A 20,579-nucleotide genomic window follows, 5' to 3' on the forward strand; every position below is an offset into this window, starting at 1 on the left:
CCATACTTCCCTATTATATAGTATGCAAAAGCAGTATGTACAAATAATATACAGTATTTAAATGGTAGTATGTCCAGATACAATTGGCAGCTAAAGTATGTCTGGTATATATAGTACACAAATGTATTAATGATTGAGAAGAAAGTTTTTCATCAAATGCAGTACCTACTCTGAAAATGAGCAATTTCAGACAGAGTTTATGTATCTCTTGAAGAGAAGGTAATCCCAGAATGCATTGCAAAAAAATAGTACACTACACAAACTAAGGTTAGGGGAAATAACATTAATTTTGGTGATCAATATGGAAAATTTGATGCGTAAAAAAAAAAGCAATAAATTAATTTATTCCATTAAACTATTTGTATTTAAAATATTATTATTAATAAAAATATTTTTAAATATATTACTTAAAATACTTTGTTAATTGTACATTGACAAATATATGTAAATATATTTATGATGACAAATTGTAGCATGATAATATGTTATTAAGCCATAATATGTGATTAATTATGAAAGATGAATTAGTTATTTAAAATATAATTAATTAGTTAAAGTATATTAGTTACAATAACATTTCCCTTTACACATTCATACATTGTCTCTTATCCTTGTTTTTTAAATTAGATTTTCTACATCAAATTTCTAAAAACAAAATTTGATTTTAATTCAAATTTATGTTGCATTTGGTTGATTTTATCCAATGTATAGAGAGTCGCAAAACGCATTTCACGGCGCATTTTAGTGTGCATGGTTGTGTGTGTGACCAATAAAATTGCATTCTGAATTCAAATTAAATAAAATTATACTTGAAATGACTGAATAGACTTTCCAAAAATAGTTACATCTGCCTAATATTTTTGTGCTTCTAGATTATCATGATGTTAGCAACATCAAACTCTGTTGAAGCGCTTTTATTATGTATACAAGCAATATCACACGAGTAGCACCCTGCACTCACAGCTGTGCTGATATACAGCCATATCCCATGGCTAAGAGTGTGATATTGCGTTTATGCAACAGTTAGACGGCACAAGTGTGAAAATAAATAAGAAACAACCACGGTGTATCTTTAAAAACCCTCTTTTGTGTGGAACTACTTCCTTCCGCCATAGATTCAAATCTCAAGTTGACAGTTTGACAGTTGAGAACAAGCCAAGTTGAGCGCTGAACGGCCGCTGAACGGCCACTGACGGTCTAATATTTGAGGACTCATATCTAGACTCATATTTGAGGTCTAAATAACTACATTCTCGCTTAAAAAAACTCTTAAAACTACATTCCATGACAAAATAACAGTAGTATTTGTTAAAAAATATGGTGGATTTGCTCGACCGCCATCACAGTTGACACAAGCGGACGGAGTGATACAAATGGTGAAACAGTTCCAGTGCTGATACTGGGAGAAAATCGCATGGTTGTAAAAGGCTCTCAGCCAATCAGATTTGAGAGACAGAAAGAACTGTTATTATTATATATCCAAATATCCTTGAAATATGGATCATTACAGACAGTGGAGTTGTTTTATCACTGTAGAACAGTAGAGATACTCACATATCCTGCACAACAATGTACTGGTGAGGCACTAGGCCGTCTATGCCGTTGTGTCTGCCCTCCCACCAATCATCCGACGCTCTCTGGTACAGCAGCAGAGACGCACCCTTCTTAAAGGACAGCTCTCGTGCAGAGCGCCCCACATAATCAAATTTTGCGATGGCTTCAATGGGCTCCCCCTCTGTAAAGGGAAAAAAAAGACAGCATGGTTAATTCAGTTAAGTTAGGAGACAGGAAATAGATGTCAGTGACATCATCAGCAGCAGATTTCCATTGGAGGATATCCAATCATAACTTCTGTGTGATCAATTAGCTCTTCCGCATGGGCAGCATCACCTATTTCTACACTTTTGACATTTGCTACATGAAGTGCCTAAAGGGAAAGAATATGGAGCCGTTTGAATGTCAGTTGGTGTTATTTACAGTACAAAGTCGAATGTGCACATGCCTCAACTATATATGACTGTTGGGTAACATGTGAACGAGAGCATTTGAATGCATCAACGTTGTAGGGTTTTTGACTAGTTGCTGTACATGCCTTTGCAACTGTGACTCCCTTTACGCAAAAGACACAGCGGGCTTTAATGCATGCGAAGTAGCTGCAGTTCTGGCAGAACAGGCTGTTCTCATCCTCAGGACAATCAGGCAATGTGGACCTTACGAACAACATCACAACCCGTGCCAACTAAGTGCAATAACTTATACAAAACAGCACTGTGGTGCAGTGATGGTAATACCATGGTGCTTGCGTAAGGTACAAGATCATGTTAAATTATGAATGAAGTCACAGTTAAAGGGGAATGAGTTATAAACAAAGATTGCTTTTTAAATTAAAAAAATTATTTACATAAATGTTAATATTTAAACAATACATTTAAATAGTTAATAATCACATATAATAGTTAATGATTTATATATTAATATTTAATAATGTTTAATAAAATGTAAATAATTTAATTAAAGCAAAACGTCCAATCAGTATCCATTCGATGTGCATTTTATAACTGGATATAAATATAATACTAAATGAAGAAGGCCGTATTCTTGTACAATGGTATTTACATGTTAGTCCAATATCCTTAAAAAAAACTATGGTTTATCATGGTGAAATCCATCATAGTATTCCCATTTTACCATGTCCATACATGCCTGGTAACACCATGGTACTTTTTTGTGAAAACAAAAGTCTCATTAAAAATTTTAAAGTAACAAAATCAACTTTGATTATGTGTTCAATCTTATCAATTCTTTAAGTTCTGTCCTGCATTTAGCATTGAAGTAATAGTATTCCAAAACAACTCTGGAAAGAGGCACAGCGTTGCCATTGTAATAAATAAAGACAGAAATGAATGAAAACATTAACAAATCAGACAAAAGAGAATACACAATTAATCTTCCATAGGAAAGACAGTAAAAGCAATATAAAAACGAGAGGCACGGGCTCCAAGAGGAAATGCTTTTTCATTCTCGACAGTCTGGAAATGACAACGAGTCAATGAGACGTGACGGGCGTGAGTTGACTGTCTGAATTAATAGGGCTGCTCTGAGAGCAGGCACCTTGTTAATAAAGAGGACGGGGTGGAGATCAATATGGCCATCAACAGTCCACATGTCCCTGTCTCTCCTCCATCTCTGCCTGACAGATGCTGTCATTCATTGAGTGTCCTTGTGAAAGCCTGTTCATGTATCATAGTTCTGCAAGGACAGTGTTTGTGAAGATGGGCGGCAGACAAAGTAAGTCAAAAAGCAGAAAGTTCCCTAGATTATGTTTGGTTTTATCTATAAAAGAAAGCAAATCCATATATTAGACTAATTCATTTGTTTACTCGTGTCCAAAACCTTGCTCGCTGAATTACACAAAGGCACTTTAGAACTTTTAATTAATTCTGGTAGTCTGTATTAAAGAGGCTGTAACTCTTTTGTTATGGTACTATTTTTATTCAGAGACATTGTTCCTGCAGCCGCTTGCTCTACCATAGTTCATTGCACATTGTACCATATGGGCTTGTTTTTGCCCCAGAGGAGAGCTAACAACCCATGCTAGGTTTTCTGGCTTAACATACACTGTTCTAGCAGTAACTTACCCACCCACCCACCAGCACCCGCGGCTGCAAGCAGACCCAGGAGGAATAAAGGCTGACAGAGTAGAAAACTGTGCTTGTAAGCTGCATTTCCTGTTTTTTAATGGGTTTTAATGGACACATGATTGCAGACTGCACGGTACTGACATTTAGAAGAGAAAATTAGCTCTTTGCAACATCACCAGTTAAGAAATGTTCTGTCTTGTAACAAAGTTTTTTACAAATGTAAAAATGTTCGTCTTTTACCAAATGTTTTTAGCACAGGGTTTTCTCATCAAAGACTGGCATTTTAACAAAGCTTCGTTTTGAAACAGAAACAGCTTAATTATAGTCAACATGAAATTGCATTCACTGCTCATTTTATTTATTTAATACTTATTTAACAGTAAACCCGAATATTCAAGAAGAAAAAAATTCAGAAGCAATACTGCATAAGACATTAACACTCATTTTCAAAGACTGTATCTTAAATAAGTGTAAACATTTTATATTACGAAAGAAATCGCTTTCATAAACATAAAAATACTTTTTATGAGGTTGCATATATTTGACCAAACACAGTAAAAATGTAAAATATTTGTCTTCTATTAAATTCCATATTTTAAAATGTAATATATTGTCACATGATCCTTCACAAAATTATTGTAATAAGATGATTTGGTGCTCAAGAAACATTTCTCAATTATCAATGTTGAAAACAGTTGCACTGCATAACATTTTTGTGGATAAATATGATACAGGATTCTTTGATGAATATAAAGTAAAAAAACCCCAGCATTTATTTGAAATCAAAATCTTCTGTAACAAAAATTTTACTTTACTGACACTTTTAAGCAACTTAATGCATCCTTGCTGATTAAAATGATTAACTTCTTTATAAAATATCTTACTGACCCCAAAACGTTAGAACGGCCATACATTTCTTATTGTGCGTGTATGTGTGTGATAACCCAAGGTTTCCCAGCAGAACATTGCCCAAAGCATCACACTGCCTCCGCCGGCTTGCCTTCTGCATACTGTATAATCTGACACCTTTCTATCAGAACCAGCATTGCTCAAATGATCTTGAGCAATTTGAGCTACAGTAGCTCGTCTGTTTGATCACACCACACAGGCCAGCCTTCGCTACTCACGTGCATCAATGAGCCTTGGCCGCCCATGACCCTGTCGCCGGATAACCGCTGTTCCTTCCTTGGGCCACTTTTGATAGATACTGACCCCTGCAGACCGGGAACACCACACAAGAGCTGCAATTTTAGAGATGCTCTGACCCAGTCGTCTATCCATCACAATTTGGCCCTTGTCAAACTCGCTCAAATCCTTACGCTTGCCCATCTTTCCTGCTTCTAACACATCAACTTTGAAGACAAAATGTTCACTTGCTGCCTAATGTATGCCACCCACTAACAGGTGCCGTGATGGAGATAATCAGTGTTATTCACTTCACCTGTCATCATAATGTTATATAAAGTTTTAGCAGATATTAAGCAGACAGTTTGCTTATACTCTAATGAGGGTTAGTTGTAGTTGCAAAGTCTAAAGTGGACCATCAAAATAAAGTGTTACATATTCTTTTTAATCAAGTTCTAGTCATTTTATAGTCATGTTTACTTTTAGATACATCACACAAACCAACATTTCCAAAACACCTAATCTTCTCATTCAACATTGGTTTCCCACAGACGCAAAGATTTGTCTTTTTCTTCCCAAGAGTGCATTCAGTCTGCTTATTCCAGTTCACTTGAATGAATAAATGGCTCTAAAGGCATAGCAGGGGTCCCATCACTCGACAAAGTGGTTTTCCAGACGGGCCCTGAGACCAGACGATCCCCTTCAGATACAGTGATTGAGGACAGATGCTGTCACAGGTTTGAGCGGGCTCATATAGTTATACCCTAACCGTCCAGGCTTCGGTTCCTCAGGATGGTCTCTATAATAATGCCAGCCGATAAATTCCCATGAAAAAGGGAAGATTTAGAAGAATAATATAACCCAAATCGCTTATTATGAAACAAAACAAAAAACACAATCTACCCATAATTAAGATTGGAAAAAAAGAAGGAGAATAACATTTCCTCTACTGGGAAGAACCTCCTCAATACATTCATAAGGACAACATTTGGAGCAAAACCATGGAAGCTGAGAGCAATTTTACAATCTTCAGGTCAGTTATGATTCGGCTTGACATTGATATCCGACATCTGCGTTAGTTAATGGAAACCCTGACATATGTGAAGTATCAGGTTTCTCAGTTAAATGTGACAGATTCATGAAATTTAAACAGAGTGAGATGGGAACAGTCAAAACTAATCTTCAGCATGCAAATGCACATGTCTGGATGTCTAATAGAAAATAAATGACAAGCTTCATTTAGCCTTCAATAAATTAAATCTGAAAATAATTGAACACTAGAAGTTCTGGGTTCTGTTTATATTCTGATGGATATGAGATCTGTCTTTTCGGCTCAATTTAGAGACTGGACGAATGATGGCGACATGACGTCAGAGCTGGACAGAGTCTCAGTTCATATAAACACTTGTCAAGTGATGCAGGTTATACTTAAACGTGAGTGCCGCCCGCGCTTACCCATGCAAAACTTGCAGCGGTTTTGTAGGTGGGTGTTTTATGCAGTTAATAGGGGTTTCTCCTGCAATGCAAGTCTTTTGGTCAGTTTTATCACAAATCTCAAGTCTAAACACATACAAAAGTAATAGAATACCTCTTCAAACAAGTCCCACGATTTAAAGTATTTTTCATGTTTGTAGCACAAACGTTGAGGGACAATTTTAGTTTTAGTTAGTCTTAGTGCTCAATTGCGATTTATTGCTCAGATTTTTTTGTTTAGCAGGTTAACATTTTTGTTTTAAATGTGGCCAATATCAGATTCCGGAGTGAACAGATCATGGTCCTGGACTGACCCACATATGACACGCAGCACACTGTCATACAGAAGTAAACACGGCGGACATTAAGGTACAATATAAACAACAAAGACGAGGATGCGATGAGAGAGAAGGGAAGAATATTAAAACATGTATGATACAAGCCCACGTTTTGCTTGTATATTTGTCAATGATGGTCTTGATAACTTTGGGTATGTAAAATCTGTGTGTGACTCTAATGAATGAACACAGAATTGTGACGAATTTTGCTCTAAAGTGACGTAAAATTCTCATTATTTCCGATATGACAGACTGAGGTCAAATTGCAAAACATCTGACCTGTATCAGATTTAGGACCACATATGGAAGTGTCCCAAATCAGAATTGAAAAAATCTGATTCCATGCGGTTTGTGCTGTTCACACTGTCATGACAGAAACATTTACTTGCAGTCTGAACCTTAGTTTAATACTTAATACTTATGGTTAGGGGTTTGTTTAAATCCCTAACTTTAAGAATGAACAATAATATTCTTGCCTTATCCAAATCGTTAAATACCATTTGAGTAAATACAGGGAAAGTCAACTCCCATTTGTTTTAAAGGAACACACCGACTTTTTGGGACTTTAGCTTATTCACCGTATCCCCCAGAGTTAGATAAGTCCATACATACCATTCTCATCTCCGTGCGTGCCATAACTCTGTCTGACACACTCACCGCTAGCCTAGCTTAGCACAAAGACTTGAAGTAAATGGCTCCAGCTAGCCTACTGCACAATAAGTGACAAAATAACGCCAACATTTTCCTATTTAGATGTTGTGATGTGTATAATTACATTGTGTATGAAGACCGACGGAAAAAGAAAATGTTGCTATTTTCTAGACGATATGGCTAGAAACTATACTCTCATTCCTGCGTAATAATCAAGGAACTTTGTGCCGTACCATGAGTGCAGCAGCGTAATTATATTACACAGCACCTGAAAATAGTCCCCAGCACGCTCTCTGTGCAAGCAGGTTGTCACGTTGGTTATGTTGACAGAAGTTAGCCTATTTTCAGGCATTTTCACTGCATCATTGCTGCACCCATGGTACGGCGGCAAAGTTCCTTGATTACTACACAGGAATGAGAGTATAGTTCCTAGCCATATCAGTCTAGAAAATAGCAACTTAATACACGATGTAAATAACATGTAAATAAGAACATGTAAATAAGAACATTTTGCCGTTATTTTGTCACTTATTAAGCAGTAGGCTAGCTGGAGCCATTTACCTCCAGTCTTTGTGCTAAGCTAGGCTAGCGGTGGGTGCCTCAGACAGAGTTATGGCACGCACGGAGATGAGAAAGGTGTGTATGGACTTATCTAACTCTGGGGGATACGGTGAATTAGCTAAAGTCACAAAAAGTCGGCGTGTTCCTTTAATGATCCAAAAATAAAGGTAGACTTCAAAGCAAACGTCTAACAAAATGTATGTGTATTTGGTACAGTCAGACCATTTATCAGACTATCGCTTAAGGCAGTGACACACCAAGTCGACATCAAAGAACTAGCAGTGACAAAAGCTAACTGTGTTGTACACACCAAAAGAACTACATGTGCTTGAACACACCAAAATGGCATTGGCGACCGTCAACTAGCACATGCGCTCTGCGCCTTCGTGTAAGGAAGTAATTGTCTATATCAGCAGGAATCAATAGTTTATATTCTTCATTCAAAAAAAGATACCAAAACTAGAACTGCAGATATAAAAACCGTAAACAAAGCAGTGCTTGCTTAGCATTTTGACTCAATCATGCTGATCACTTTCTTCATTCCAGATGGCTCATGTTGTTACATATTGGAATGCTCAGATAAGAAGACAAAATTAGAAAAGCTTTCTGTCCATGCCACCTTTTTATTATCTTTTTATTTGCTTTTATTCTCCTGCACGGACTCATTCACTAAACTGAAAAGCCAATCAGAGCAATCTCTCTCACCGTCGGCCCCAACGTCGATTCAACATGCAGAATCAGGCGACGTGTAGAACACACCATAAAAACAAGCCCGATAGAAGTTATTTAACGACTGACGTTGGCGGACGGCCGACAATCGTCTTGGTGTGTCACGGCCCTTAGACGCTAAACAATAGGATACACGTGGCTTTTGTCTCTCATAGAAATCGTAGATATGGAAAAAGCAGACATCCCACTTCTCTTATCAAAGCACAAGAAAACAAGCATTGTTCAGGTACAGACAGAGAGAGAGAGACAGGAAATGTGTCTATTTTCGGTGAGGTAACATACAGGTCAGCAGCAACATTTTCCTTTCAGTTCTTTTGAAATACTGGACAGAAGACAAAAACAAACCACTTGATTGAGTTTTCAGTCTGAAAATTGCAGTTCGTTTCTCAGATTACACATGGAAATTGATCATGTGCCATCGATGGGCCAGGAATCTGGTTTCAGTTGAGCTTTGAGAACTTCTAGAGAACTTTTTTCCATAATAAAACTACATAAAGAACTCAATTTTGAGCCCAACTTTGCATGTATTTTTAATGTAAGTAGCCTTATAGTCATAACAGACTGGTCTATGTTCCCCTGCAGTATTGGAAAGCATTTAGAATGCTTGATTACAACCCCCCTTTGTTTACGGATGCTTCTCCCTTCCCAAAGGATTAGAAAACAAAAAGAAGGACCAAATAGTTGGACGTAGTTCTCCACTCTCTAACGATCATTTAATTTCGAGCTGTGAAAAGTGATTACCCAGAGGTCAGTGCACACAGGGATTAACCCTTGACAGGTCATGTCAGAAAACGTCACGTGAAGTCAAATCAATCCAGAGGTTCGATGGGCATTGGCTGAAGCCTTTCTGAGACAATGGGAATAATGACAAGCACAGGAAAAGATGACCTAATCTTGTTCCTATGACCTCAAAGCACTTTCCTAATGTATAACCGACATACACTGGCATGGTATGCCATACTGTACATACCACTACAGGGTGTGGTAAACAAAACAAACATACCATCCTCGCTGGTGTGGGTCTCAATTCCTCCATCCTGATCAACCTCCTCAAGAGCTCCATGTTCACTGTATGGACTCTCACTGCAGAAAAAAGAAGAAAAAATAAATCATTATTTACCATTTAGCCAAATAATACAGGTTATATAAACGGTTTTTAAGTACTTAAAAGATTGTGGCATTTACAGCATATGTAATCTCAATATTTAAGGAGAGAATAACTACATTTCAATAGAAGTCATCCGACAAAATGCTTCTCATGAGCTTAAAAAAATCTAAATGCTTGAAATTCATTTTGTAGACATACATTGTAGGGTCTATGAATAAATCTATATAAAACATTAAAAAAGTAAAAAAAATTAAATAAAGACAATTGATTAAAATATATTTATACCATGGTCTGTCTGAATACTCGATTCTGATTGGATGGAAGGTGTGCTTTAAAACCATTTAATGCAAAGGTAGTTCCAGTTAGTTTAATCAATGTTCTATATTAATGCGCCGCTTTCAGTGAAGAGCGCGTACACACACAAAGAAACATTCCAGAGCAACTTTTATTAATAAAATGGCTTAACTGCTGAATCGCTACATTATATTTCTCAACAACAAGGGGGTAAAATTAATGTTTTTGAAGTAACTAAACTTCATCAGCTTCATTGTTAGTAGAGAAATGCTGCATGAATGCTGTAATTCACATGAATCTCTCTCTTTCTCCCTCCTTCCCTCTCTTGATAATTAAAATAAATGCTACAATTCATTCAATCAAATAAATGTAATCTTACTGCACTACTTGATCTCTGTGTCTGATTCAAAGCGGACAGAATGCTAGATTTAACGAGCTGTAACTGACTAAAATAATTGTAAAATAATTAGTCATTTTAACCCTTCCAGTCAAATATTGTACTGGAAACATCAATGACAGCTTTAACTTGTCAATGCTGACAAAAGACCATGGTATAAGTGGGATAATCCAAGGCTAGCTGTGCATTAAACGATTTGAATGGATTCAAATCACTTTGCGTCAGGTGGTTATTTGCCTCCACAGCTAGCCGTGGATTATCCTTACATAATATAGTTTTGATTTGTTTCTTAAAATATATATAAAATAGAAATTTGAAAATGATGTAATGACTTTACTTGATAATAATAAGAAATGCTTTTTGAGCACAAATCAGCATATTATAATGATTTCTGAAGGATCATGTGACATTGAAGACGAGTAATGATGCTGAAAACACGGCCATTACAGGAATAAATTACATTTGAAAATATATTAAAATAGAAAAGATATTTATACAGTAATAATATTTCACAATATTAATGTTTTAATTGTATTTTTGATTAAATAATGCAACCTATGGTAAGCATGAGATCTTTCGAAAACATAAAAAAAAAACTTAACAACCCCAAACCTTTGAACGTTAGTGTATGTATATTTCCTTACATAAGTAAATGCATGCACAGGGAAACACCGATTTAAGTCACAGCCAGAGTAAAACTCATGGAGCAAAAAGTACAGAGGCTGTCATTAGTATTCAGGAGGAGTTGGGCAGGGTGATTGGGATTCTGTCAGTGGCACAGCATGGTTACTGAGACTGGCAGTAATGCCCTTCACATCCTTGCAGATTACCTCTGACACACAGTAAAGTCATTTCAAATAGAGCCCTGCCACTCCCACATGCCACACTACAAAAGGGGAAAAACACGAGAACCGGCTTCGGCGAGTTTAAGGAGGGTGGATGTAATGATTTGAAATGTTCAAGTACAGATTCTTGCAGTGGCAGGTGTTTTGCTTCAGTTTTGGGGATGAAGACTTGTGGGAGTTGGGCCGCTCTCTTTGAGACAGCGAAATCACTAGCCAACACATTCACACAGCTGTGGAGTTGGCGGAAAATGTCTCTCTTCTCATCCATGCGTAATTCGGAGAGAAAATGATCGTTGGTTTGGCCGGCGATCTTTCCCTACCTTGATAGCGGCAATTACCAAGATGGTTTCATTCTGTCTCACCTAGTTAAAGATCTCTTAACCCTTCAGCCTCTAAAAATCTCCTACCTCAACTAAAGAGTTCACTGTATCTGCATGTCATCATTTCAAATAATGACCCACAACGAATCTAAACACAGCTCAGATGCAGCTGGTCCCGTCACTCTCTAGATCCAGGCACACATACCTGTGATATTAAGTGCATTATAAATACAAACCTTTGGCCTAGGACCTGGAATATCCTCACAGAGAAAGAATGAGAAATAAGAGGCCATTTTATAACACAAACTAATTTAAAGTTTAGAAGAAAATAACCATCACACATCATCCACACTGAAAAAAAGTGATAATTCACCTCCATAAATGTATTGAAATCCACCCTCATGTCATTCCAAACCTGTATGACTCTTCTACACTTAAATAGTTAATAATGGACCTGTATTACCTCAACTAGACCTGATCTTCAAAACAAAGCGGTCACACCCTAAAACTGTGCTATCAAAATAAGTGACTCACTATAGCTCTGACTAATAATTTATTTTATTAAAACAAACCATTTTACTTCAGTCACGCCATGGATGTCCGGATACACCACTAATACAATACAGAAAAATACAAAAGTCCATATACAAATGAAAAAAAACAAAACAAGCTTTAACAAGATTCTCATCTCTGAGGTTGAGCAAACCCTGAACATCTATTTTACTAGCACGTCCTTCACTTACCTAGATGCAGTTACCCAGACAGTTATTAATAAATAATTAATAACAAAAACATCATCTCATCCCAACACTCACCAATAATCTCCGCCTGCCATACACTTCTCATACAGGGGGCCGTCAAGCTCCTTTGAATCAGGAAAGATGGTCTCGTGGTGGATGATGATGGTTTTGATGACCTCATTGACATGGGCCTGGCAGGAGACCTGGTCCTGAGTCTCTGGAGTGGGCATGAGGGTGGGGCCAAAGCAGATGGCCAGATTATAGGGGTCCATCATGTTTTCATCACTGTACTGGGACAAGCTGCAGGAAATACGAACAAGCTATTAAGCAACCAGCAAAAAAAAAAAAAAAAAAAAGGGGGGAAAAAAGCAACATGGTTCTGGCTAGATGGTTATAAAGACTCTTAATCAGTCTTTAAAACCACTGCATCTGGTCTGAGAATTTCTTTATGATCTGGATCTAGAAATTATATTTGATCTATATTTGAAAAGTGATTGCCCTTTACAATCAAGTTGCGTATTATATCAATCAGCACTTTAGATGTTATTTCAGATGTTATTTGCTTTTTTTTAAAAAGCTTTCTGTGTGTTTGTGAGACATTCAGACTTACTGGTTGAGGAAGGCGAACAGATACCGCATGACCACTAGCACTGATCTGGGAACAGTCAGAAGAAGCTTTCGTATATACAGCGCTCTCTCATACAGATTTTCTATTCCTACAAGAGAAAAACAGAGAATAAGGGAGTAAAAAAACAAAGAAATCAAGCAAAAATCAAACAGCAACACAATTATATTATATAATTCAGTATAATTATATATCATTAAAGGGATAGTTCACCCAAAAGAAGATATTTGGAAGAATGTTTGTAACCAAGCAGATCTTGGCAGCCATTGACTACCATAGTAAGGAAAAATACAGTGGGGCAAAAAAGTATTTAGTCAGCCACCAATTGTGCAAGTTCTCCCACATAGTGGAGTTTGGAGTCTGACTGTTTGAGGTTGTGGACGGGTGTCTTTTATACTGATAATGAATTCAAACAGGTGCCATTAATACAGGTAACGAGTGGAGGACAGATGAGCCTCTTAAAGAAGAAGTTACAGGTCTGCGAGAGCCAGAAATCTTGCTTTTTTTTTTGTAGGTGACCAAATACTTATTTTCCACCATAATTTGCAAATAAATTATTTAAGAATCAGACAATGTGATTTTCTGGATTTCCCCCCCCTCATTCTGTCTCTCATAGTTGAAGTGTACCTATGATGAAAATTACAGGGCTCTCTCATATTTTTAAGTGGGAGAACTTGCACAATTGGTGGCTGACTAAATACTTTTTTGCCCCACTGTACTATAGAAATCAATGGCTGGCAAGATTTGCTTGTTTACAAACATTCTTCCAGATATCTTCCTTTGTGTTCAGCAGAAGAAAGAAATGCATACAGGTTTGGAACAACTTATTTTTGGGTGAACTATCCCTTTAAATAAAATCTGATATACAGTATCAGAATTCAGAGAAAGAGAAATGTAAAAAAAAAAAAATCACCTATAATGTGCAAGTAAACTTTCAGTCTACACTTACTAACACTTCCTTCACATACCTAGAAGCAATTGCCCAGACAGTTATTAATAAATCATTTAAAAAACATCATTTCATCCCACCACTCAGCAATAGTTTCTCTCTCTCTCTCTTATTAGGTTGAACACGACACATGAAAGTGGCAAGGGCATTGCCGTCCATGTAGAGAAAGCGTAGGAGTCCTGGACAGGTGCTTGTCCTGCCATGACATTCAGAAATTATTATTCAGGGTCGCTTTTTTCATCCACGCCACTTAGCAGCCTTGAGTATCTTATGACATGCCTCACTCTGTGTGCTAATTCATAGATAACCACATCATTTCAGCTCTATTTATAGAGTTACAAGGCTGAGCTCATTATGTGTGGGGGTAAAAAAAACATTACAACACAAAGTTAAACTCTGCCCATTCTTATCATGTTGCAAACGGACATAGCCAACTGTCATTGCACAAAAAAAAAAAAAAGACTTATTTTCGATGTGCATGTTGTTAAAACTAAACCGATTAAGAACAATTTTTGGTAATTGAAATAAAGCTGAAATAAAATATAAATATTAGATGAAAAACATGACATGGACATTGCTTCAAGTGTTTTAACCACAATTCAGAGCAAATTAAACAAGTGCTCTGTCAGAGGAGAGCATATATTTAAAAGAAATGAGGCGATTCACTTGTGTTCATTTTAACTAAATTGCTGCCTGTCCACACCCTGGACCTAATGAAGCTGATTAACAGAGAATTAAAGGAGGTAAAGTCTCGAAACGATTTAACTCTTCACTTTAAAGGAGCTTAAAGATTAATCCAGAAGACTGGCATCGCAGAAACATGTGTGAGCATTCCTGCAGCTCTCCTGCAGCAACTGGCTTTTCTCCTTGAAGTCTTAATAACTCACTTCCTGTCACCTTCCGGAATTCCATTAAGCATATTTGCTGTCTCCTTAGTAATGCACTCTCAGGCGGTGTTTGAAATCTGCTCTACTTTTTCTACCATACTACTGTACATACTATTTATGCTATTTATGCAGTATGTAAACTGCGCACGCACAGTATGCACATTTTTGTTATGCACAGAATATGCAAATAACTACACAACAGTCGGGTTCCGGAAGTAAAAATCCCATTCATTTTCTCTAGGGGAACTGATTTTTAACTTACAAACCTTTAAAGACAGACCTATGTGAGCTAGGGTGTTAATCTATGATATATGCTTTTGTTGAAGCCATCAGCCCACATTGTTTCAACTTAATTTTTCAAATAATTGCATGTAACAGTGGAATTATATTATTGTGTGTGTGACCTTGGACCACAAAACCAATCATAAAGGGTCAATTCTTTTAAATGGAGATTAAATACGCTTTCCATTGATGTATGGTTTGTTAGGATAGGTCAATATTTGGCAGAGATACCAAAATCTGGAATCTGAGGGTGCGAAAAAATTGAAATATTGAGAAAATCGCTCTTAAAGTTGTGAAAATGAAGTCCACAGATGTACCGTGCGACTTATAACTGGTTTTGTGGTCCAGGGTCACACTTTTTTGCTTCAAGTGTTGTGAATCACATTGTAGCTGGTTGGCTGGTTGGGTTCATGGCTTATAACTATTAACTCTTAAATGGAGACTATTTTAAAATCCCTATGGAATCAAGGCTACTCAAAAAGAGGGAGGGAACTGTTGGAATCTGTACAACACAGTACAGTATCCCACAATGCAATTGATTTCTAGTACGATGACTGAACCAGAAGCAATATCAGCTGTTTTAACATCTTTCTAACCTCCTTATTTTACTTTTCGATCTGACTGCCAAAACATTTCCACAAAAAATGGTTTTAAAAAGTCGATGTGACTTGATTTAAACAATTACTTGACAAATACTCAACATTTCAACTATTTGAAATGTTTGCAAATTTTTTTTATTTTTATATTAAGTGTATCCTGCACAGTATGCCACATGCCACTTGTTCATTCCAAACATAGCTTCAGATTAACAACTACATCTTGACCTCATCGGATCCCATGTGTTGGCTGTGAGACACATAAGCAAGCAGCACTTAAAAAACAAAACCAGCCTTTGTAGAACATAATTAAAAACCGATGTGATCTGCTCTCATCTATTGCTACTTTAGCACACACAGATCCCCAATTCATCCTCTGATAGCAGCTTAAAATAGCCGTGTCACCATTATGAAAAAAGATCTGGGCTTTTGGGAATATGCTATTTGTGTTATTGTACTTTCCAACATGGATACGGAGCAAAAGAAGCAATTTAAAGACGCTGCCAAGCCTCACCACGGACAGGGAACATGTCTCCAGCTACACAATATGAACTGATCTCTGACAGTGCAGTGAACGAACAACTCTGAAAGTCTATATATAGATCTGCCAGGGATAGAGAACAGGAGAGGCCACGTGTGTTCGAGGGAGTGTGTGGTATGCTGAGAAGGGTAAGTCGTGTGTAAATGTAAACAGCAGGGAATCCCCATTAGTCACACTACGGAGTGTCAAAGGCACAAGACCGCTCGTTGGTCGGCTATGCATGAACACATGCCTTGACATTCCTCCACACGTACAGGCAAACAAAAACCCACCCAAACCACACATGCAAACTCACGGCACCTTCTTATAGCTCTTCACAAATCTTTATACGAGAACAAAACATTTTCAAAAAGTATGGAAGCTTGTTTCCGCCACAGAATACAAAAATAAAAAAGGTAATTGTGACTTTTATTCTTGAAATTCTGAAAAAAGTAAAAATTGCGAGTTAATATCTCAGAATTCTGACTTTATATCACACAATTGCGCGTTTATATCTTGCAGTTCTGAGAAAAAAGTCAGAATTGCGAGATGTAAACTCACAATTGTGAGATAAGTCACAATTTTAAAATGTTTTATTCTGTGGCGAACAAGCTACCATTAAAAAAGGGTCCATCATATTCAATTAATTATTATTCTTTACAAAAAAAATACAAAATTTGGCATGTAACTCGTCCCGAATCGTTTGTCATAGACCCACGAATGAGGTGCCAAATCGTGTGGCTTATTGTGGAGAGGTGTGCTATTACTTTTATAAGAGATTGGGTGTACGATATTCGCAGAGCAGGCGAAAAATCTGTCAGAAAAATCCCATAGGCTTAATACGGGGCAAACTTTGACAGGTGATAGCTCCAAGCAAAGATTTCATAGAATCATGTGGGTTACTACATTTGAAGAAGCAAGCTCTGTTAGAACATACCTCACAATGGGGTATAAGTTGGGCTCCTGGGGGGGGCAAGAGGTGCCCATAATTGCCCAGAGACATAAGGGACTGCCCATGAAACAGGAAGTGATATTGTTATGCTAAAACTTTTTTTTGCATGTGAAAATACATTTTCTACATGGCAGGGAAAATGTGTTTAGTAAAATTATCCAGGTTTAAAAATGTTTATGTATGTAAGGAATTCCTAATATCATGAAACCTTTTGAATTATTTGGCTAAATATTATGCATGAATTATTAAATTAATGATTTTTTCCCCCAAAATTGTATCTGTGGGCTAATGTTTTTCAGATGCTCTAGGGTAAACTGTGCCAGTAGTTCAACTAATATGAAATGGTTTTGAATGTTTTTTATGGAAATTGTATATTTAATACATATTTTAAATACATAATTTAAATACAAAAAGTAATTGATCAAATGCAAATTGTTCATATATTGTACTTTGATAAGAGGACAACTTGGTATCAAAAGTGGCACAGCTTACCCCATTCTTTCCTAAATCATATCCTTGATCCGAGCCGTAGATAACAAACATCCCATTAACCAAAATGAAGCGATTGAGCATCACGGTGTCATGCTGCATTCATTCAGTGCATTCTAGCGTCATCTGTGATGATGATAAAGCACGCTTTCTGAGCTCTTTCAAATGCACACAAAGTTGCATTCATGCTTGTTGAAGGACCAACTGAAGCTCTAATGTGTCATGCCGTGGTGGAACACACACTGTGCTGTAATGGAGGGTGGGTAAGGCTGTTAGCGTTAGCCTGAGGCGCTGGACGCCTTGTCATACAGTGAAGAAAGTCACTGTGCCACTGTTGGGGGCAAATGACTGAGATCTCTTTATCTGAGTGTACGTGATAACAGTTCAAAGCACTGTTAATTCACACTGAGAATCAATGACAGATTTACAGCTGCAGGTCAATAGAAAGCAAAAGAAACTTAGGCACTTACTGACACAGGAGATTAGATCATTGAATCTCTCCTTTGGAAACAGAGGGTTCTCCAAACCTCGAAAGTAGAGTTTCAAAACACCCGCAACAGAGTTTATATCGTGGTTATTCTCTTCGTCTGTCAGAGGATCGTTACCTAGAAGACATGTTATGCATCAAAACTGCTGTTTACATTTACATTAATGTTTTTATCCAAAGTAACATACAAATGAGATACATATACACAACATATACTGTATACTTGTTTGTCAAACATAAAAAATGTTTTTGCATCATATGTATATATTTATATATATATATACACATACACACAGTATACATACACCGATTAGGCATAACATTATGACCTATTATTGTGTTGGTCCCCCTTTTTGTTGCCAAAACAGCCCTGACCCATCAAGGCATGGACTCCACTAGACCCCTGAAGGTGTGCTGTGGTATCTGGCACCAAGATGTTAGCAGCAGATCCTTTAAGTCCTGCAAGTTGTGAGGTTGAGCCTCCATGGATCGGACTTGTTTGTTCAGCACATCCCACAGATGCTCGATTGGATTGAGATCTGGGAAATTTGGAGGCCAAGTCAACACCCCAAACTCGTTGTGCTCCTCAAACCATTCCTGGACCATTTTTTGCTTTGTAAGAGGGCATTTCCATGAAAGGGTGTACATGGTCTGCAGCGATGCTAAGGTAGGTGGGGTGTGTCAAAGTAACATCAATATGGATGGCAGGACCCAAGGTTTCCCAGCAGAACATTGCCCAAAGCATCACACTGCCTCCGCTGGCTTGTTTCTTCTCATAGTGCATCCTGGTGCCACGTGTTCCCCAGGTAAGCAACGCACGCGCCCCCGGCCATCCATGTGATGTAAAAGAAAATGTGATTCATCAGATCAGGCCACCTTCTTCCATTGCTCCGTGGTCCAGTTCTGATGCTCACGTGCCCACTGTTGCGATTTTGGCGGTGGACAGGGGTCAGCATGGGCCCTCCGGTCTGTGGCTATGCAGCCCCATACGCAACAAACTGCAATGCACTGTGTATTCTGACACCTTTCTATCAGAATCAGCATTAACTTCTAGAGCAATTTGAGCTACAGTAGCTTGTCTGTTTGATTGGCTGCCGGCAGACACTAAAATTACTTGCCTGATCAGTGTATATAGCGCAGATTATTTTTAAAAAAATACAAAATATCAGCATTTGCTGAAAACACAACTTGGGTTAAATTACGGTAAGATAAATATTGATGTGAATAAATATAAAAAAGATGAACATCAAGAATATGTTTTCCCCATGAGATGTTTTGCCAAAGCACTATAGTCAAGGTCCTTAAATCATGTGAATTTAGGTTCATAGTACACATGAGTCATGACTATTGACGACATAAGAGATTCATTATTATTCAGGAGTGACATAACTTTCAAAGCTATTTCAGAAACCTGAACTCTGTTATACACACACACCTCTCTCAAATGAGTTCTTGATATCATTGACTTCAACTTGAGATCCAGACACTCGGAATATTCCTTGATGTTGGAGGCCTAAAAAATAGAGAGAGAAACTGAAATAAGTGTTTAAATAAGATGTCTTCCCGTGTCCATTTAAATCCACTGGAAATAAAAGCTGGTTCATAGTAACCGTGGTCAAATCCCAACCTCCAAAGCTAAGCCATGTGCTTTAGAAAAGTTCCCTAATTAAAGATAATGAATGAAGGAGAGAGACTCATCAACTTCTACAAAAACATCCGTCAGTCCGGATTAGCTTTTAATGGAAAGCTTGGCTGAGGGTCAGAAAAGATTAATTAGAAACTTCTCTATAGTTCCAGTAAAACGGCCACACACAGACAGCTTTCAGGGCCTACAATAGACGCACAAGATCTACAACTGTGTTCACACAGTTAATACAAGCATATGATAAAGACCTCTTTGGACTGAATGTCCTCTGACGTTGACGGGAAATCACAACACTAAACTTACAATAGATCTAAAACAAGTCTGTGCATGGCCTACACTGGAATAGGACGGATTTGGAAGGCCCATGGAAAAAAAACGTGTAACATGGAACAACCCAGACTCTAAAACTTACTGAATTAGTCCCAAACTTCAGATAACAATGACAGAACAGGTAGCAAGTTTAAAGCATAATGAACAACTTTGGGCTTTCCTGGTGCTGTAATGACAATGGTGGGCCGTTCTAAGAAATTATGTGTATTTTATGGTTTGAGTTGCAAGACATTTCCAATATAACTTACCATATAGGTTGATGAATCGAATACAGCTCTCAACAACTCGAGGTATTGCTTGTCCAGAGTCCTTAAAACAAGACAAACATGGGTATTAACTCAGGATGTGGGCCAAGCAATCACTCTAGCTCTAAATCAACTGAAAATATACCACACACCATGTATCATTCATGTCAGAGATGAGAAGATAATCCTTCTTGACTCTTACAGACCCTTTTTAAAGTGCACACCTAAGATTTTGGGCCTTATCGTATCCCAGACAGGAAACAAAATGACAACTTAGATCTACATGCTAACATGTTTCTTGAACATGAATGGAGCAAATGCCATCGGTGGAAAATCCGAAATGCTTAAGT

The 20,579-nt window shown here is 37.5% G+C and overlaps 1 protein-coding gene across 5 annotated transcripts in view; it reads right to left on the reverse strand.

Moving 5' to 3' along the window:
- The window catches only part of srgap1a (SLIT-ROBO Rho GTPase activating protein 1a), a 137,519-nt gene that overhangs the window by 11,492 nt on the left and 105,448 nt on the right, over positions 1-20,579 (reverse strand). For all 5 annotated transcript variants that reach the window (XM_079825531.1, XM_079825530.1, XM_079825533.1 and 2 more), the window contains 7 exons: positions 20,233-20,293; positions 19,445-19,522; positions 17,993-18,127; positions 12,833-12,938; positions 12,298-12,522; positions 9,522-9,601; positions 1,555-1,735 (listed from right to left, as the gene is read on the reverse strand). In XM_079825531.1, the coding sequence (XP_079681657.1) occupies positions 1,555-1,735; positions 9,522-9,601; positions 12,298-12,522; positions 12,833-12,938; positions 17,993-18,127; positions 19,445-19,522; positions 20,233-20,293 (866 nt within the window). The remainder of the gene's footprint in view (positions 1-1,554; positions 1,736-9,521; positions 9,602-12,297; positions 12,523-12,832; positions 12,939-17,992; positions 18,128-19,444; positions 19,523-20,232; positions 20,294-20,579) is intronic.

This window comes from Gobio gobio, assembly GCF_949357685.1.
Source record: "Gobio gobio genome assembly, chromosome: 9".
In the NCBI taxonomy this organism is placed as follows: Eukaryota; Metazoa; Chordata; class Actinopteri; order Cypriniformes; family Gobionidae; genus Gobio; species Gobio gobio.